Source organism: Protopterus annectens, chromosome 4.part0, assembly GCF_019279795.1.
Source record: "Protopterus annectens isolate FY-2018-M chromosome 4.part0, PAN1.0, whole genome shotgun sequence".
NCBI lineage: Eukaryota > Metazoa > Chordata > Ceratodontiformes > Protopteridae > Protopterus > Protopterus annectens.
In genome coordinates this window covers 1,465,342,903-1,465,364,874 of record NC_056733.1, presented here as the reverse complement: position 1 = coordinate 1,465,364,874, position 21,972 = coordinate 1,465,342,903, and the positions used below count along the sequence as shown (strand labels likewise).

General features: G+C 42.4%; 1 protein-coding gene across 2 annotated transcripts in view; it reads left to right on the top strand.

Annotated features, from left to right (window-relative positions):
• Positions 1-21,972, top strand: part of MXD3 (MAX dimerization protein 3) — a 167,230-nt gene that overhangs the window by 54,686 nt on the left and 90,572 nt on the right. Inside the window, exon 6 of one of the 2 annotated variants that reach the window (XM_044069308.1) lies at positions 10,085-10,162. The exons of the other annotated variant lie outside the window; for it this stretch is intronic. Within the exon in view, the coding sequence (XP_043925243.1) occupies positions 10,085-10,162 (78 nt within the window). The remainder of the gene's footprint in view (positions 1-10,084; positions 10,163-21,972) is intronic. 2 annotated transcript variants of the gene reach the window in all.

The window sequence follows — 21,972 nt, the reverse complement described above, 5'->3', positions numbered from 1 at the left end:
ATCTGAGGGAAGGAAAGAGATGGAGGGGTATTGTGGGTAAGGGGAAGAGCTTGGAGCTCGGATCAGATGCTGGTTAAACTGCCGACTCTGATCCGATACGGATCCATATCCCACAGGTTGGAGACAAATGAAGTAGAACTACTCAGATGGACCATTATGGTGAGTACATAACTTCTTTTTTTTTGCAAATGTGTAACAGATCCATAAGGGCTGGATCAGAACATGCCTTGTAGGTTAGACTTAAATCTCCCCTCGGTAGTCTGTTAGAGACAGAGTACCAGTACAAGGTTTTGAGGTGGTCCACATAGGACTGGGTCTTCTCTTAGGGGAGTTATCAGTGCTATAATTTGCAGGGTTGGTAATCTTCCCAAAGGAATTGTGCATTTTTTTTTGCATTGAGTTTTAGGCCATGGCTTTGGCACCAGTTGTTTGTCTTGTGTCAAATCCTGCTGAAGGATATCTACATCTCTTGAGGATTTAATGACTGCACCAACTTGCAGTCATCGGCAAATTTAGGCCCTCTTACATCTGCCTCAACTTCAAAAAAGTATATTCTGAACAGGAAAGTCCCAGTACCGAGCCCTGTGGGACACCACTAGTACAGGCGTCTTGGTGGAGGTGGATTCCCCCACCCTAACTTCATATGTCCTATCAATGAGCCATTTGGCTATCCATCAGGTGACATATGGATTTATGCCTAAATTTGTGAGTTTGCCTGTAATGCTCAAGTGAGGTATTTTGTCATATGCCTTTGCCAGGTCAGGTTAGGCAGTGTGCACTGTTTTGCCCTCATCCATGGCTGTAGTGACCTTCTCGAAGAAGTCCACCAGGTTCGGTAGGCATGACCTGCCCTTGACAAAATCAAACTGGGATCAGTGCAGTGTTTGAAGATTTCTTATGTATTTGTTTATCATGTCCACGATAATTCTTTCCATAGCCTTGCATGTAAGAATAGTCAAACTTATGGATCTGTTGATGGTCCCCTGTTATGTAGAGGAATAACTGTTGCTGTCCTCCATTCCCTAGGGATGAAGCCTGTGGTTGAACAGAGTCAGGCTGACTACCTCCTGCCACCTTCCTCCCTCATCAGTCCAGGAATTCCTTTGTCAGAAAGCCTGACCTTCTCCATTCTAGCCTGGAATTTAACACTACAGACAAATGGGTGTCATCCATCAGCAAGGTTACAAGATGTCCTAGAGTGAAATCCCATTATTAAGAGGCATTCTTCCTCTTCCTTCTTCCAACCGAATACACCTGCTTCCTCTCTTGGAAGATCTTCTTGATCAGGGCACCATAGAACCAGTATTACACCAGCATCTAGGAAGAAGATTTTCTTCAGAGCTCTTTCTAGTGTCCAGAAAAGAGAGTACTTGGAAACCCATTCTGGATTCATCTCACCTCATCACCTTTCTGGAGATGCCATCTTTCAAGATGCTATCACTGCAGACTGTTTCCTTTCAAGATCCCTCAGGCCTTTCTGGTATCCTTAGACTTGTAGGGCTCAGCCTGCACATCTCCATTCATCCCACCTGCAGAAAATTCCTCGGGTTCTTTGCCCTTTCATCACACTTATTATTGTCTGCTTTACCGTTCAATTTATCTGCCGCTCCCTGGGTCTTCATGAAGCGTCTCGCCCAACTGTTGCCTTTTGCAGAACTCAAGGAGTACAAATTTTTCCCTAAATGGATGACCACCTTATTCAAGCTACCTGTCAGAACAGTCTTCGCTTGCCTTCCCCAAGAGAAAGTGCAGTCAGCGTCCAACTTCCTTCAGTCCCTCCCTCCATTTGATCTACTGTTGCAAGGGAGGTTATAAGAACTGTAAATTACATGCAACAACCATTCCAATAGTTCCCATTGCCAGACTGCACATGAGAAAGATCCAGTGGTACCTTAAATCTCAATGGTCTCAGCACTGTCATCCATTGGATTTCCAAATCTCTCTCTTTGTCTTTTCTAAAGAAAGAGTTACAGTGCTGGATATCCCATATCCATCTGACTCTGGGCCTACTATTTTGTCCACCCACTCCCAACCAGGAACTGCACGCAGATGCATCAGACCTGGCTTGGGTGTGCTAGACAGGCCCCTCATCATTTCAGGGCCAGTGACCCCCACCCCCCAAGATGATGGAGGGAGCAGATCAGTGTCAAAGAAATGAAGACAGTGATTTAAAGCCCTTCAGTTTTCTCTCAAATATGGAAACCAAGCGTACTCAGGATTTTGGCAGACAACACCACAGTAATGTGGTATATCAACAAGTCGGGGGAGTGGCCTACTAATTGTGTAGGCTAGTTCTTCTGGCATGGGATCAAGTTATAAAGGTCAGTTTGTCCTTTCATCCCATCAGGGGACAATGCACTTGCAGATTGTCTAAGCAAGTTCATGGAAGACCCTCAAGGATGGATGCTAAGAAGGGAGGCCTTCCTGAACACATAGTCCACAAATGGGATATTCCTCAAATAGACCTGTTTTCCTCCACTTAATGTGCTTTGTTCCAGGATACATTGTCCCCAGGCCTGGAAGACAGACTCCATGCCTTTCTTCTGGGAGGAGAAGTATCTCTATGCCTTCCTCATTCTCCTCCATCCCAAAGGTTTTACATTAAGTTCAAGAGAGAGGGAGACCAGACATCTTGCTGGTGATGACCTTCTATCCCAGGCAGTACTGGTCCACCCTTCTTCACCTAGCCAGTGGCTGTCACTACACGTTATCCTACAAAGTGGACTTTCTCATCAACCTGAAGGCGTTAAATCTGACATTGTGGATGATAGGATTTTAATCCCTTTCTGATACCAATTCTCTCTGGACATATATTAGGAGACGAGAAGACCTGCCACTAGAAAGTCTTAAATATTCAAATAGAAAAGGTTTTCTATATGGTGTCATAAAAAGAATAAGAGCAACCTGGTCCTCTCTATACACCTTCACTAAACTCTAAAGAAAGTATTCTCTTTCTAGATGCCAGATCTAATTTTTGGATTGGTGAAAAGCTGTCATGCCTCCAATCCATCCACACTTTCCATCCACTCAATCGTACTGAAATTCTACAACAGTAATTAAAGGAAAGACGTAGTGCAGTTGTGTCAGAACTTGCCATAACAGTAGATGTGAAGTTGTCCTATCTCTCCTTCATTCTGTACTGATTGGTTTGGAACCAATCCTCGTTTCCGACTTGGCCGTTTATTAAAGCCCTAGGTCTTCAACTAGCTTGTGGCTCACTCCCTATCCCATGATGCTGTAGGGCATTCCCCAGATCTCGTTTGTCGCTGAAATGGATCGAGCGTCTCATCTTGCTCTGGCTAAGTTTTATTTTTGTCTAATTGTCAACCTTAATTTTTCAAAAAATTCTTATACAGTTTACTAGTTTAATAATTTCCTTTCTTCTGCATGTGTTTATACTGCTTTTTTCTATATATACAGTGTTTGTTAGTTCTTGTTTGGCCAAGTGTTGTTAGGCCTCACTTTCCCTATCCCTATTTACGACAAAGTGTGCTTTACAAATATTTTCTTAGGTAGAAGTTGCTGTTAGTTAGAAATCTTTTGGTAACTGCTTAGAGTTTTTGTCTGATATCAACCTGTGGTTTAGGCTAGTGTGTGTTAATTTAGCCCATTTTAATTAGAGGGCTGTTTTTCATTTTATATCTTCATTAGGCATGTATTTCTAGTAGAGTGCTATTTTAGTTTTTTCCGCAAGGAGTATTAAAATTGTTTGTGTGAATCCCTTGTTGTTCCCCTTATAGCTTGTTTTATTTAGAGAGCTATTGAGCCTGTTTTTAATTAAAGGGATGTTTTTTTCTCTTCTTGGTGTGTGTTCTGTTGTATAGTGTCAAGATGTCGAAGCAGTCTAAAGAGACCAAACCTTCAGGATTTAAAATGTGCCCCAAGTGTTCTCAAAAAAAATTTCCATTACTGATGGACACTTATTGTGTTTATTGTTTGGGGGCACTGCATTTACAGGAGTCTTGTTCGATTTGCCACTCCTTCACCTCATGAGTCCTTCATGAAAGAAGGAATAAGCTGATCCTTACGGGCCTACTTGTCTACCTTTTCTGAAGCTTTAGAGCAGGGTCAAAGCCCTCCAAAGAAGTCAGTATCCCCATCGCAAAAATCAGACAAGGGCTTGAAAAGACCATCTTCTGCATCTTCTGATGGATTGGAACCATCTAAAAAAAAGTTTCAGAGCCCGTTGAACTTGTTTGACCTTCCATGTCGGCTCCATCTATTTCAGGACTGATGGTGTTGCAAGTTAGGAGCCGCTTACTTGTATTAGAGCTGGTTTCTCCTACATTAAGGTCACCAGTACTTCAATCTGTGGCATCTCCAACCCCATCGTCTTGTTCTTCTAGGAGCCTTTCAGACTTTAATATGGATTGTCTGGTGCAGAAGCTATTGAGGATGCCGGCGCTGGCCAAAATTTTGTTGCAACCAGCCCAATCAGCTTTGGAACCGACAAGACCCGTCCCTTCTATGTCAATTCCTTCTCCGACCCAGACTGTGGGCTCGGAGCTGGAATGTGTGGAACTGATAGAGGTGAAGCTGTCAGGGGCGAGACCTACTTCAGCTCCAACTCTGTGCCATCTGAGGTGTCTAGGAGCCGACACTCCCTGGTCGGGTCCAGAGAGGACAGTCTGATCGAGTTTTTATCCATTCCGAACTTGCCTCTCGGGGCCTCGGCTTGGGTGGGCTCCGCTCCTACCTCGGTCTCGGAGCATCTGCCTGTGGTGCCAGGGGTTTCCTTAGATCATGGGAGGGGGGCTTTCGCAGCTATGAGGAGAGCTTTGTCACCAAAGAAATCCTCTCTGTCAGAGCCTCCTTTTCCTCCCCCTAAGGCACCGGTATCTGCTTCTGCACAGCCGATCCAACAACAGCATAAAGAGCTGAAGCCTCAGGAAGCCCCAGAGGGCGAACCTCTCCGGAATGCCCATCCAAAGAGGTACCCTGAAAGAGACTATGTAAGAGGAAGCATTTGGACTCCCCGGAGGAGTCACTCACGTCAGACATGGACCTTGATGAATCGGAAGGGTCCTCACTGTCACCCTCTGAAGGTGTCTCCATTGCAGACATCTTAGAAATCCTTAAGCAGAAAGGTGGCTGGAAGTCCACCACCCCGTCTGACGAGGAGTCTGTTTACTTGAAGGCTTTTGACTCTCGACCTTCCGCCACTTGGTTGTGTCCACCTTTCAACGAGCTCATGGAATTAGTTTGTTGAAAGGGATGGGAGTCTCCAGACACAGTGGAATCTGTCCCTAGGAGGCCCAATAAATTCATAACATCCCCAGAAGACAAGACTTTGCTCACTAAAGGTGTTCCTGTAGATGCTATGGTGGTGATGGCAGCCACCAAAAAGGAATTATCAGAAACATTCACGTCTGGCCATCTTCCGAATAAAGAGTCACATACAATGGACAGATACGGTAAACGTATGTTCTCTTCAGTGACCTTTACACTTCGGCCCATGAATTACCTCATTCACTTCACCAGGTTACAGAGATATCTCCTAAAAGAGCTTGGAGATACTCTCCAGGGTTCTGTAGTTATGGGAGTGTCAGGTAAAGTATCCTCCCAGCTCTCCGCTCTCAACTCAGTAGTTAACTCATCCATGAGGCTCATCTCTTATGCAGCCAATGGAGCGAGTAGGTCGGCGGGTTCAGGAATTGCCCTTAGGAGACATTCCTGGATGCACTTGTATACCTTTGTGGAACCATTCAAGTCATCCTTCATTAATACACCCTTCGATGGCTCGTCATTGTTCAGGCCTAAAGTCAAAGAAACACTGACCAGGTTTGAACAGGAAGGAAAGACTCTCTCTGCCGTTGTAGTCCATTTTTCCACACCTTCCAGACCCAATCCCAAGGGTCAAAAGGGAGGAAAAATGTGGTTTCGGAAATCCCAGCAAGCCTTTCAAGACACGCGTGATGAACCTTCCTCCAGGGGCAGAGGAGTAAGTAATAATGGAAGACGCCGGCCATGTGGCAGAGTGGGTCTGTAAAATCAAGGCGACTGAGAATCATTCTTCGGTAAGCCTTTTCAGCATTCCTGAAAGGAGGCCCGTCTGTCCCCCTCTGGAGGCAGTCAGGGGTCACTTATCCTTGTACCCAGATGACTGGCTAAAAGTAACAAAAGACAAGTGGGTACAAAGGATCATGTACAGAGGTTACTCTGTACTCTTTTTTTTCCATGCCACCCCCACTAATGAAAAGGATTCCGGATGTTCCACCCAGTCACAGGAAACAAGCAACCACAGAAGTTGCTAGAAAAGTGAGTCATCCAACCGGTCCGCACAGACCAGATAGGATCTGGGACTTACTCAAGGTTCTTTTCAGTTCTAAAGAAAACAGGGGATTGGAGACCCATACTGGATCTCAGCAGACTAAACAAATCTGTAAAAAAGGAAAAGTTCCAGATGGTTACACTGCAATCAATACTCCATTTCTAGGAAAATACAATTGGATGTGCTCTATAGACCTCCAGGATGTGTACTACCACATAAAAATGGACAGGCCATCCAGGAGTCACCTCCAGGATGTGTACTACCTACCACATAAAAATGGACAGACCATCCAGGAGTCACCTGCGCTTTCGGCTGGGAGCCAGTCATTACCAATTCAGAGCTCTGCCCTTTGGTCTCACTACAGCACCCAGAGTGTTCACCAAATGCATGGCAGTGCTTGCGGCTCACCTGAGGTATTCAGGATTCCGAGTGTTTCCATATTTAGACAACTGGCTCCTAACCACCACCACCAAACATCTACTTTCACAAGCAAGAGACACTAATTTGAATGCCTCTGCCCAGCTAGGAATTACAATAAACTACGAAAAATCTGTCTTATTGCCAACATATCATTTTTATAGATGCAGAATTAGACACGATTACATTGATGGTAAACCTTCCACTAGACAGGATAAAAATTCTACGAGCAGAGGTTCCAGACCTCTCAAAAACAAAGATTCAAGCAAGGACAATTCTCAAAGTATTAGGTACGATGGCAGCAGTGACCCCTAGCTCGGATGCACATGAGAATCTTACAGTGGCTCCTGTTCACCCAATGGTCCGTGTAGGAACTTCCGATGTTGCACCAGATAATAACAGAATCTTGCAGAAGAGACCTACGTTGGTGGCTACATTCAGATCAAGTGACCTTAGGTCATCCTTTCATTCTCCCATCTCCTCTAGCCACAGTGACTATGGATGCCTCTCAGATAGGGTTGGGGGGCATTTTCAGGGAAGGACAGGCCAAGGCCCCTGGCAGGATTATGAGGCCCATTTGCATATCAATGTCCTAAAGATGAGTGGTGCTTCTGGCGTTGCAGGCATTGCAACACTCTCAATTGCAGTCCAGACAGACAACATGTCAGTTGTGTGTGGTATGTAAAAAAACAAGGAGGAACCAAATCTTACCCCCTTTGACGTGAGGCTGTGAAAGTATGGCAGTGGGTGACTTCCTTCTAATGCTTTCTGATAGCAATGCACATTTGGGGGAAATCCAACGTGGTAGCAGGCAAACTCAACAGAGCAATTCTAATGCTTCATGAGTGGTCCCTGAAACAAGAAGTAGTGGATTTTCCAAAAATGGGGCCAGCCTTGCTGCGATCTTTTTGCCACGTCCATGAACACAAAATGCAGCAGCTACTTTGCCTTAATCTCCCCTCCGGGGAACCTCCAAGGGATGCACTTGTACACGATTGCCCCCCCTGGGTCTCCTGTACACTTCCCCCTTTTCCATTGATGTCCAAAGTTTTTCAGAAAGCCAGAGCTTTGGGAAGAACCTTAATTCTGATAGCCCCTTACTGGCCTCGCTAGATTTGGTTCCCCTTCCTACGGCCTCATCTTCAGGAAGAGCCTTGGATTCTGGACCCAGTGCCAAATCGTCTGATCCATTCATTGGGGGCTCTTCATCTATCCCTTCAGACCCTCAAGTTGACAGCTTGGCTGCTCCAGTTCCAACAAAACCTTTTATCTGCAGCACAACATATCCTGATTTCTTCTCACAAGTCATCTACCAGAAGATTATATCTCAGCAAATGGAAGAGATTTTCAATGTGGGCACTAGAGAATCATATTGATCCTTTTTCAGCACCTATTTCTTCCATCCTAGAGTTCTTGACAAAACTTTTTAATGAGGGAGCAGCTGCAGCTACTGTTCGAGTACAATTAGCAGCAATCTCAAATTTTCATTTTTGGGAATGAAGGACAAAACATGTCCCACAGACTATCGATGTTTTTTCTGAGAGGCATTAATCTTTTGAGACCACACATTAAGCCCCCACTAACACCTTGGAACCTAAATTTTGTGCTATCCAGAATAATTCTCTCCCTACCTTTGAACCTTCATCATCATGTGACATAAAGCTCTTAACGTGGAAGACCATTTTCGTAGTAGCCATTACCTCAGCTAGGAGGGTTTCAGAGTTATAAGCATTATCTATAAAACCACCATATATGTTGTTCCACAATGACAGAGTGTCACTCCGAACAAATCCACCCTTTCTACCAAAAGTATGTTCAGATTCTAATTTGAAGCAGTCCATAGACTTACCAGTTTTGTCCCCAAGTATGGCAATAAGGCAGAGTATATGCTTCACCAACTTGATGTTCATAGACAGTTGCGTTTCTATCTACACAGAACAAAATAATTCAGGAAAACAGATCAGCTATTCATATCATTTTCAGAGTGCAAAAAAGGTCTGCATGTAGCAAAAACTACTCTATTAAGGTGCCTGTCAGACTGCATTTTGTTCACTTATAAGTCAGAGAATAAACCACTGCCAGACAAGATAAAAGCTCATTCTACTAGAGCTGTCTCTACTTCCTCTGCATTTCGTGCTAGATTACCAATAGACACCATCTGTGCAACAGCCATGTGGGCATGGCTTCATACCTTTATCACTCATTACAAAGTAGATTTGGCCTCCAGGGACAGGGCCTCCTTTGGGTCCACTGTTTTGAAGAGTGTACTTCCGTGACCCACCCAAGATTATTAGTGTAAGGGGATGCTGTCCCATCAGTACAGAATGAAGGCAAGAAAGGACAACTTCACATAAAGAAGTTATGTACCTACCATAACGTTCCATGTGAGTTGTCCATCTCCCTTTCATTCTTACGTCCCACCCTCCTACCCCCTTCCTTTGACTCCTGGAGAAACAAGAGGATACAATTTGGCACCTAATGGTCTTTGACCTTCTTCTTAGCTTACCAGCTTACACTAAACCACTTTTCTTTTTACATATATATTTGATTACATAATAGTATTTGTATATTAGCAAACAAGATCCGGGGAATCCCCTACAGCATCATGAGATAGGGAGTGAGCCACAAGCTAGTTGAAGACCTCGAGCTTTGGTAAATGGCCAAGTTGGAACCGAAGATCCATTCCAAACCTGTAAGTACAGAATGAAGGCAAGATGGACAACTCGCATGGAATGTTATGGTAGGTACATAACTTCTTTATATTTTACTGATCACTGTTGCAACATCTCTCCTTCTTTTCTCCTGCTCCTGTTTTGTTACATTTGTCTATATACTCTGTAAGACTAAGGGGCAGCAGTCCCTTCTACCCTCTTTTTAGCTGACTGTTTTTTTTTTTTTTTTCTTTCTTTCTTTCTTAGATCTTTTGGCTTAGGCTTGTCCAGGGGCTCCTTATTTCAGATAGTCTGAGGATCTTCTATGCCAGCTTATGTTACCCCTATACCCACAAGCTTAAGTTATACACTCAGCGTAAAAATGTTTCTTCATCTGGATGTATACAAAGACATAGTCCCTATTTGTTCTGTCAAACAGAGCATTCTGCAGTCTGCTTCATTGAATGATGCATTTGTAGTGGTTTTTGCATGTGGCAGTCTTGAAGAGGTATTCTGAAAGAATTTCAGATCATGAAAAAGTGATATTGCTGCATGGTCAGGTGAGAAAAGTGACTAAAGAACTGTTTATTTCAAGAACAGTTGTATATATACAGGTGACAACTGTAGGTCATACCCTGAGAATATGTGCAAACAGTTGCAGCTTCAACAAAACATTTATACCCAAGACTTTTCAAAGTGTAAGCATTATGGCAAATAACAGTGCAATTCTGTATTTTTCTTTCAGAGGATGTAGAGATTGATGTTGAAGGGATTGTATTTATTGACAGCGAGGCAGATTCGCTAATGAATTTCCATGCTGGAGGTGAGCACAGCTATTCTACCAGTGACTTGTGGCTATGATGATCTCTACAGCTGAGGAACAGCTGGTGGATAACATTCATACTAGTCCTTTGTACAAGAACATTTTTCTATTCCTTTGCTTGTGCTTCCTCCATGGAGCCCTTTTGCAGAAGATTGTCTTATTGTTCCTTGTATCCTGTAGCATTGAAAATACAGACTCAGGAAATCCCATTCTGTATAAGAAAGAACTAAAATTCTGGGAAGCTGTGGCCACAAGTAGAAACGGCTGACAGCAGGTCTGTAAAAGCCCAGCAATAGTCTTTATTCAAGCTGCAACTGTTTAAGAACAAGAAGAGGGCCACCAGTGTTTTTCAGTGTTGCACATGACGAAAGTTGCATTTTTAGGTGCAGCATTTATTGCACTCAGAGACCATTTTAAAACCTGCAAGCTTGTCTGATCAATATAATGATATTTATGGATAATTTGTGTGCGAGGTCTCCGATATGTGAGGGGGCTCGAAGTGCAGAAGTAGGTGATTTGTCTTGTTAGCTTTAGTTCTGGCAAAACAGATGCAGTCTTAATGGCTTCATTTGCATTTTTTCAAATGCTTCAGAATTCCATGACTTCAGTGATTCAAACTTTTAAAGCTTGTAGCTTCATTCTGAATTCCTGAGCCTGCTTGTTCTTAAGACTATGACTTCAGTGGTAGCTGTAGCTGTTAGATGTAAAACGAGCTCTTGCTGTCTTTTCTTTCTGGGAAGGCTTGATTTTTTTTTTCTTTTAAACCAACAAGTACAAGCCCCTGCTCAGAGATGTTCCAGATGAGAGTGATATGGTAACTTGTACTCTCAGCTGCGGCACCACTACACACAGCAGAGAAGGCATACTTCTTCATTGGAGTGACCTCATCACACGCAAGGAAGAAGCCAGAATAGTTAGCAGTATGAAGCTGAGTGACCTTGAAAAGAAAAGGCACCAGATGGCAGATAAGGTCAGAACAATCTGGTTTGGGGGGTACATTAGGAGGGCATACTCCAAAAAATATTTGGGGGGAGGGCAAAATATTTAACACTATTTTTAACTATATGTTGCCACTAATTGCTGCCGTCGTCCTGGGTTTGGGGAAGGGTGCGGGATTTCCAATTACTTGTAAGTATTTGGAAACAAGCAATTCTGGATCTGAATATTTTGCACTGTATTGAACGTTTGTTCATTTCCTAACAGAAGCTGTAGCTCCTGCTGTATTGTAGATTAACTTTACCACTGATTTGTAAGACATTGGAAAACATCAGCTTTGGGTTTCAGTGTGATCTCGTCCTTTATTTTCTGAAAGGTAACTTTGGTGGAAGAGTGCAAGTAATTTAAATGGGAGTGTTCACTTCCTTAAGCAATTGTCACTGTGGTAATTTGAATCTCTTCCCTCTATTTGTCCACCCTAATATCTCTGTGTAAAATATGTACATGATTTGATAGCTCCGTGTACATCATTTCTGGACTCGATAGTTTGTCCATTCACTGCAGCAGGTAGCCGTTTACCTTGAGTGTCTTCATTTTCAGATGAATTGAGTAATGGTGGTGGATGTAGCGATGGAACTGTGGCAGAAAACTAGGAAGAGGAACAAGGTGTTGTGCATTTCACACACAGAATTACATAGCTGCTTCAGGAAAACTGATGATGGCATAGCTGTTTGCTTACAAAATTATGTGAGTTGTTTGGAAAGGAATGACATCACAGTGGAAGTGTGTTACTGGAAATAATGACACCACAGTGGAAGTGTGTTACTGGAAATAATACTGAAGTAGTTCAGCTGGTGAATGATTGTCAGTAACTGTTTCCTACCAACACTCTGATACTTTGGTCTGGGACGTCAAGCTTCATTTTGAAATATTGTGTATAAATGTAGGCATTGACACTAGCTTTACTAATGTAACGTTCTAAACAGTGACAGCATGACACGAGTAAAACTAGCTGCCCTGAATAGCTAACCACCTAAAATATGATTGATTGATTAAATGTCAGCTTTTATATCTTTGGGGGGGGGGGTGGAGACAGGGTATAGACCAGTTCATTAGGAACAACCACTGGTGGTGACCAAACTAGCCCCAGATTCATGAATGGCATGGATGGGAGTGCATGACTGGACAAGAGTATTACTAATTGAAGGCATCACAGTAAAACCAAACTACTTTGCCCATATGTACTGCTAAAAGGAAAAATTATCTGGCTAACTGAATCCTGCTCTTACTGTCACATCTGGAAGATATTCCATCCATGGAAGGAGGACCACCCCCTCCCACAGGATATTATGGCATGTGAGGGATGAGGCCAGCCAGAATGAGGTAGCAGATGAACAAGTGAGGTGCTGAGAGGACAAAATGATCATGCTTGTAAGGTTAAAAAAATATGCACACTGATATGACCACTTCTAATACTGGTAAACATACTTGTTTTTGTTGATATTATCTAAACACTGGTGAGAGAACCTGCCAAAGGCATAATAAAAGTCTCGATAATTTCTCTATTGACCAGTTGAGTGTAGCTGTTAGGAATACTTGTATTATCCCTTCCATAGGGATTAAACCCTCCTGTGGGAATAGAGTTTATTTTACATCCTATAGTGATTACTTTAGTAGGTAGATAGAAACTGGGACATACTACAGGGAGACAAAGTAATATTTCAAACAACATTAAATATGTAGTTAATAAAGCATGTGAGAAAATTATGCTTGCAGGAAAACAATGAGTAGGAGACTTTACAAAATGATTAAGAGAAATCTCAAGACAGCTGTTAGGAAAAAGAGAACAAGAAAGTATTATAATTTGGTCATGTTCCAGTGTGTGGGTGTTAAAGTGCACATTTGTATAGATGGGTATGGGGTAAACTGATTAATAATAAATGGTTGAATAACAGAAAAATCTTTTAGTGGGGGATGGGAGCAAAATTTGTGATGTCATCATTTCACAGATTATCAAAACTTAGGCTATGGAGATGTTGATTAATGAGGATCTACTGTGTATGCAGACATATTACATATAGACGCATGAACATGAGTGAAAGTTAGTGTGGTGTGTCAAACACTACTTTGGCAGCGTGTTCGAGTGTGAAAATAGAGTGAATAGTGTTAGTGCTGAATGTGGTTTATGGCAACAGAAGTTTGAATTGTTTTGACTCTGGTAGTGGAGTTGGGGTGGGAGTGTGTGTGTGTGTGTGTGTGTGTGTGTGTGTGTGTGTGTGTGTGTACGTACGTATGTGATTTAGGATTTGTGTAAGAGCTACGGAAGGGGATATATTTTTATAGTTTGCTTGTGTGTGTGTGTGTGTGTGTGTGTGTGTGTGTGTGTGTGTGTGTGTGTGTGTGTTGCACACCTATGTATGTGGATGTTTTGTATTGTGTGAGTGAGCGTGCTGAATGGAAATTTTATTTGGTAGTGTATTTCTGAGTAATTTGGTGTGTGTGTGTGTGTGTGTTTGTGAATTGGGGTTAGAGTAAGAGCTAGGTAAGGGGTACATTATTTGGTGTGTGTGAATCTTTTGGAGTAGATGGGTGAGTTTGAATCTTTTGGAGTGGATGGGAGAGTGTTAAATGGTAGTTTGTCAGTATGTTCATTAATGTTTTGGAGTGGATGCTAGTGTTTGTGGGTTAGGGTTGGAGACAAGGCTAAATTTAGGTAGATTTAGTGATGTACGTGTGTAGTGTTGGCTGTATCTTTGTCTTGTATAGTGGTACATCCATACATCCATAACCTCCTTTTTTTCCCCATTTTTGCACACATGTTGAGGTGTCACATCACTAGTGCCATGTTCATACCACCAGTTGTCTAGCCCTGCTACACTTGTTCTCACCCCTACAGCAATTTTAGAGGATCCAGTCTACTACTGCATGTCTTTGGAGTGTGAGAGGGCACAGAGGACCTGGACAAACCCACACAAACACAGGGAGGGCATGCAGACTCCACACAGAAGGCACCCCAGCAAAGAAACAGGAGAAACTCTTGCTGTGAGGCTGCATTGCTATCCTGTGCACCACCGTGTATATCTGTAAAATATATAGATAGATCAAGTGAGGTATGTAGATATATATGTATATATCTACATATTTGTGTGTGTGTATGTTTGTGTGTGTGTGTGTGTGTGTGTGTGTGTGTGTGTATTTGCACATCTATGTCGTTTTTTTATTTTTATATATATATATATATATATATATATATATACTGAATTTCAATATCTCAAGATGAGAATAACGAAAAATTTAAAAAAGAACGTCATTATTCTGGAAGTTCGTAATACCAAATTTTCAGTATGCGGCATACTATTTTTTAATGTACCCTCCACTTCACAAATAAAAATACAAAGTCGACCTTCTTACCTGCACTGATACAAACCAAAACAGCACACACACCAACAAAACCCTAGTGATCTACGTTTAAGCAGGGGGGCTGCACACCCCCGCTACTTTATATATATATATATATCTCAACTCCGAGGTTGCATTACCATGAAAAAATGCAACAAACCTACTGTTGCGCACCCTACACTTCCACTGCACACTGTTAAACCTATACCCGCAAGAAACACACACACTACACATGTACAAAAATCACCACTTTCAACTACCCCAACCTAGTCCTAAAGCTTCCCAAAAAATTAAAACAAAACACATTTCTATCCAAAACCCTCACACACTACAAACCTGTCTGAATCTCCACACATAACCACACATCATCCGCCATGTCTCCATTCCTGAAACTACTACACCTTAAAGGGACAGCATACTATACAGAACAGACTGCACCACAACAACTTCAAATTCGGCGACCTCAGTTTTATTATTATTCAATTTCGAACAACTGCGCTTCATTGTTCTTGCCTCAAGGTACTGAAATTCAGTATTTTGAGATTTGAAAGTAGAACCATTTATATATTTATATATATATATATATATATATATATATATATATATATATATATATATATGTATCTACGTTTATTTATATATATATATATATGTGTGTGTGGGTGTATGTATCTACGTCTATATATATATATATATATATATATATATATATATATATATATATATTATGTGTGTGTGTGTATGCAAATATGCATATACTTCATCAGATATGCATATACTTCATCAGAATAAAATGTGCTATTAATGGAATAGGTGCTTTTACCCAGTAAAAATTCAGACCAGACAGATGTCAGAAAAAGTTAATAATTGTATTTCTTGTGGGAAGCAAATACCTCATAAGGATTTTCACTCTTACTGTATTCCTTGCCTAGGCCCTGACCATAACGTTGCTAGTTGTCTGTTTTGTGCTAGATTTAACCAATGCACTATTAAGCGTCGGTACGATTTTGCATTCCATTACTTTGGCAGAAGATTTAATTATATAATGCCGTCGTAACAGCCGACTACCGGAGTTTATACAAAGCACAAAGAAAAGGACAGGCATCCGAGATCCAAAACCGACGATGAGGCTTTTGCTAGGCCTGTCGCCGGTTCTCATTGAGGCGCTTTCGCAGCCCCTGATGCCCGCTACCTCAGAGCCACAGGCCGCTTCCGACTCCCACGTGGAGCCGACAAGGCCACTGGAAACTCAAGGTATTGAACACTCGGACACTATTCCCTCAGATGGGTCCGGAGCCGCTGAGCAGGCATCGGCTTCTGAGGGTGTTTTCAGGCCTACACAGTTATATGTGAAACCTACTTCAGCTTCAAAGGCAAAGACTAAAGCCACTGTAAAGACAAAGAAACAAGTACAGCATTCTCTTGGCCAGGCCTCCATGCCTAAAAAACAGATGCTTAAAATGGCTGAAGACCTAATTATCAGGAGTTCCCATCCCCCTCCTGAAAAGAGGCCTAGGCAAGAGTTAGAATTTGAATCTTCAGACCAGGTTTCCATTTCCTCTGATTCCTTCTCTGAACAGGGATATTCTCTTCCTCCCTATGAGGATTCTGATGCTGAAGAATCTATCCCTTCAGCCTCTCCTCCCGAGGATTACTCTTTTTAGGAGACACTGCATACTATGAGGGAGCATTTCCACTGGGAGAGCCAAGATTACTCAGAATCCAAGAAAAGGCTCATAGACTTCCTTTTACTGCCTCAGCACAGGCCCCTTGCTATCCCGCCTGTTTTAGACATTGTAGATGATGTATTTTCAGAGTCCAGTCTATCTCCAAACTCTTTACCACCAGCTCCTGTTAAGCCAGACAGATACTATAGGGTTCCTGATTCACATACATTTATTTATAAAAAACCCTGCTGCTGACCCAGAAACCATCTCTCAGGGTCCCAAAGGGGTCAAGGCTTCTACTGCAAAAAAACCCTATCCCCTCTGATAGGGATTCTAGGGCCCTAGACAGATGGGGTAAAAAGATTTATACTTCTACTACCTTGGCTGCAAGAGCCTTAAATTGCCAATTTCATATGCTTAAATATCAGCAATATCTAATGTCATTGCTTAAACAGAAAATGTCAGCAAATTCAGAATATGCAGACAACAAAGAAATGCAGGATTTATTGCATGCAGCTCGCTGAACAAGTTGGAAAGCATACTTTGCAATGTGGTTTTGATTCTCTAGAGGCCTCCTGCAGGGCAGCTGTTACAGGTTCTGTCATTAGGAGGCATGCTTGGTTAAAAGAACAGAATCTGCCTGATCATGTTAAAGCAAAACTATTAGATGCTCCATTACAGCATGGTACTTTGTTTGATGTTAAAGCTGAAGAGGTGTTGAAGAAAATGGAGGACAAAGCTAAATCTATGCAAACAGTCAAGGATTTCTTGCAGGTACAGCCTCCCAGATTTAGCAGGAACTGGCCTACAAAGAATTGGTCCTTTCCAGTGTCCGATAGGCCACAAAGAGGCAGATATACATATCCCAGCAAGCAGATCACAGCCCCAAAGCACATACAGGTCTAAGCAATGGGGTGCTTCTACCTCCAAGAGCGGAGAGGAAAAATCACAGCCATACAGGAAGCAGTCTCAATGACTTTCCCCTTTAAGCTCCAAGCACTTATCTTTTGGCAGCTGCTTTGGGGGGAAAACTAGCACTTTTTTCACAAAATTAGCACATGATCACCCAGGACAAATGGGTTCTAAATATAGTATCACAGGGCTACAGGTTCCACTTTCACACCCTGCCAAGGCCAAACAGTATGCCAGACCTGCCACGCAGTCAATGGGCAGAGGCACAAAAACAAGTTTCATCCCTCATGGACATAAGGGCCATTCAACAAGTACCAGAACAAGAAAAGGGACAAGGATTCTATTCAAGACTGTTCTTGGTACCCAGAAAGGACAAAGCCTGGAGACCAATACTGGACCTATCTATTCTAAACACATATCTGGATATTCCAAAATTCAAAATGTTGACTCTACAGCAGCTTCTGCCCATGTTTGGCAAGAAGGCTTGGCTTGTGACTTTAGATCTAAAAGAGGCATACCTGCATGTCCCAGTCAGACAAACATGCAGAAGATACCTCAGATTCAAAGCTGGCTCAATGCACTACCAATTCTCTGCACTACCCTTTGGCTTATTTACTGCGCCCTGGGTCTTCACAAAGTGCCTGGCACCAGTAATTGCATACTGCAGACAAGAGAGGAATACAAATATATCCTTACTTGGACGACTGCCTCATTCAAGCAGAGAACAAGGACATTCTACTACAGCATTTGGCGTTTGTAAAGAGATTACTATCATGCCTAGGGTACACAGTCAACGAACAAAAATCAAAACTAGTACCCTCTCAAGAGATAATATTCCTGGGTGCAAGCTTATATACAACTGCCCAGATGGCTTATCTCACGCCAGACAAACGAAGGCAACTGACTACCTATTTCAGACTGTTGGCAACAAAGGCCCAGTTATCTGCAAGAAAAATTCTGCAGGCTTTGGGCTTCATGGCATCCTGCATCCTACTAATTCCATATGCAAGACTGCATATGAGGAAACTTCAATGGTACCTAAAAAGTGTTTGGACTCAACATTGCCACAGCCTGGAAACAATAGTTACTCTCATTCCCTGCCTGCAACAGGAGTTCCGATGATGGGCGAATGTCTGTCACCAGAACAAGGGACAGCCATTCACTCTACCCCCAGCCACACAGATATTAACAATGGATGCATCGGATTATGCCTGGGGAGCCCACATGGCAGGAAGATTTAGTCAAGGCACATGGTCCACAAACCAAATGCATCTACATATCAATCAAAAAGAGATGCTAGCTGTTCAAAATGCCCTGACAGCCTTCAAGGACCTACTTCATCCGGGACAACTACTGATAAAGACAGACAATACCACGGTCATGTGGTACATAAACAAGCAGGGAGGCACTAATTTCTACCCCCTTTCCAGAATAGCCATGACTTTGTGGGACACAGCATTGACTTACCAAGTACATCTGCAGGTTCAATTCCTGCCAGGAAAGATAAATACTCTGGCAGATGAACTAAGCAGAAACCTCATGGATCCACACGAGTGGAAATTGGATCCACAAGTCTTCAGCATGATAACAAGGAAATGGGGATGCCCGGACATAGATCTGTTTGCCTCACCTCACAACTGCCAACTAAGGAGATTCTGCACAAGGACTTATCACAGACAAGCATGGAAAGTGGATGCCCCATTTTTCAGCTGGAAAAACTTAACAGTATATGCCTTTCCTCCTCTGCCTCTCCTCCCCAAGGTACTCCTAAAGGTCAGACAGGAGAAGCCAAAAATGATACTGATTGCCCCAGACTGGCCACGCCAATACTGGTATCCAATCCTAAGGAACTTGTCTCAATGCCCAGCCTGGACCTTACCTCTAGTACCTAATCTACTGTCCCAGCAGAACAATCGGATCCTGCACAGCCAACTCAAGACCTAAAATCTGGCAGCATGGCAGATAATGTAGTCATACAAAACACACCTCTCACTAAAGCGGTGATGGATGTCATTTTGGAGGCCGGGAGGCCTAGCACTAGAAAATCCTGTGCTGGAAAATGGAAGACATTCTGTGCTTGGAACCAGGCACAAGGAATTGACACAGCTGTACCAAATATTCCTCAGATTTTGCAATACTTGACTGAGATGCTGGACAAAGGCCTATCCTTTTCATCTATAAAAATTCATGCCTCTGCAATTTCGGCTCATTACAATACAGAGCCACCGATCTTTTCTCATCCTTTTCTTAAGGCAGTACCTCAGAGGGACCAAAAATGTAAGGCCTCCAAGGAGATCACCAATACCTGCTTGGGACCTCAATTATGTGTTGAAAAAACTCACCCTGCCTTCTTTTGAGCCAGCCGCTACAGCTGATGTAAAGTTTTTATCTTGGAAAACAGCTCTGCTCCTAGCAATAACTTCTGCAAGACGAGTCTCAGAGTTACAGGCACTCATGGCTGTGGAACCTTTTATCATTTTTTATCCAGACAAGGTTTCTCTGAGGACAAACCCGACATTTATGCCTAAGGTAGTGTCCAGTGTGGCCCTTAACCAAACTATTCATCTGCCTACCTTTTATCCAAACCCACAGAATAAGGGGGAGAGAATTTTGCATTCTTTGGACATACACAGACGGCTATGCCTCTATTTGAACAGAACCAAAGCTTTCAGAAAGACAGAGCAATTACTAGTGGCATATGCTGCAGGATCACAAGGAAAGACCATCTCAAAGCAGACTGTTTCAAAGTCGATAGGCCACTGCATTTGTTTCTGCTATTCACAACATGGCAAGCCAATACCTAAGGGCATTAGGCCGCATACAACTAGAGCAGCAGCCACTTCAGCAGCCTTCCTCAGGGGAGTACCAACCAAAGACATTTTAGAGGCTGCTACTTGGAGTTCAGTGCACACCTTCACAGAGCACCATCACTTACCACTCTACTCTAAATCTAGGGCAGGCTTTGCCACTGCAGTTTTGCAGGGCCTTATAGCAGCTCCTAATGCTGTTTAGCTCCAGCCTCCCAGCCTTGGCTTTGGGATTCAACCCAATTGTAATGACTGCAACAGTGAAACACGAAGAACATAGTACAGTTGTGTACACTTACCATAAATGTAGATGTTCGAGTGTATTCACTATTGCAGTCCAGGTTACCCACCCGCCATCCCCCTTTTCTTTGCTGGAACTTATCTATACTTCTCTATTCTATACAACCTATGTGGTGTATTTGCTTGTAGATGAAGGCAAAATATATACTTTGGTGCATGCATGTTGTATTGACATATTTTTAGCCTACCCTTTTGGGGGCACCTGACATCTGGGGCAAGAAAAACTGAAGAAAATGGCATCGACTGCATCTTTTATACCCCTGGCACACTGACGTCAGGGAAGAGGCGACAGCAACCGACGCTGGACCTAGACTTTGGAATTCAGGCCGACTGAGGGTAGCCTGCCAGCAGGATAACCCAGTTGTAATGACTGCAACAGTGAATACACTCGAACATCTATATTTATGGTAAGTGTACACAACTGTACTTTCTTTGATTGGCTGCCTAGATAAGAAAAAGGAGGGGGGACCGAGAAGAAGGTGTGGAAACTCAGAGCTATGCACATTTTTACTTACAGCACTCTGTAGCTGTGCCTGCTTTGAACAGGGAGTTGCATCAGCAGCAACTTGATGAAAAAAAAAAAAGATAAGTGGGAAAAGTGCCCTTGTCTTGATGGTGGTCTAGGTGACGCTTAGTGTTTATCTACCCCTAAGGACAACCATTTCTATTACCACTTTGTTTAAATGTATGTCATAATGCATGTGCTGTGGAAATAGTTTCACATCCTTAAAAGAACCTCCTAGCATATCCATTTATTATATCTTGCATGACTTGCAGGGTAGGAAGTCCCAAGAATCATTCAAGACTGGCTGAACTTTCATGCCACTCTAGTGTCTTGTTCTCGGGTAAAATAAATTTTATTGAACAGCCGTTAAGAGTTTTTTTTTTTTTTTTTTTTAACAGATTATAACCCAGTCATTTGGAATTTGTCTAAGTTGAATAGTACCATATTTGGGGACACCTCCGGTCATTTGAGTGAAAAATTAATGCATTTTGCTGCCTCTACATGATATCACAAAAATATGAACACACAAAGGACTACATTTCAATATCTCGTATACATATTGAGTTGAGCCCTTGGACTGTATGACATGATGTTACTGCAGTATATTTCAAATCATTACTGCAGTGTAAGCCTGCAGTTGTTTATGACTGATGTTCAACTCTGGGAGTTATGAGTTTATAAAATGGTAAAAACATGGCCTTCTAAACTGATGTACCATAAGTGATGGATCATGTCAGGAACCTTACTTAAATTCAAATGACAATTGATCACTTAGGTCTTATTTATACATTTAAAGTATGTTAAAAACAGATTATCTTGACATGCTCAAAATGAAATGCCCTTTTTTTGAGTGCTCGCTACATATTTCAGTAATGTATTTAGTCTCAAAACGTGTACATAATGCAAACTCCAAAATGAAAGGATCCCTGAGAAAGAATAATCTTTTTTTTTAAATTCAGTGAACAACTTGCTCTTTGTAACAGTTGGAATGGGAATGATTTCGGAGGACATTATGATGGTAAAGGGTCTGCGGTTTATTTGCATGAAAGCCTGTGTTGCAGTAGGGTGTGTTTAGTGCATTTTTGTAGTCAATGTTTTTTTTTTTTTTTTTTCTTGCTTGCTGTTTTGTATGATCAGGTTTATTTAGAGCTCGTGCATTTATTTGGGTGACAAGTAAAAGACCTCAAACCTGACAAACCTGTGCACAAGGTAGAACAAAAACTGTAGGCATAACCTGTACATTCGAGAACTAAGCCGTGCTGGCCACCTGCAGAATTTGCTTTT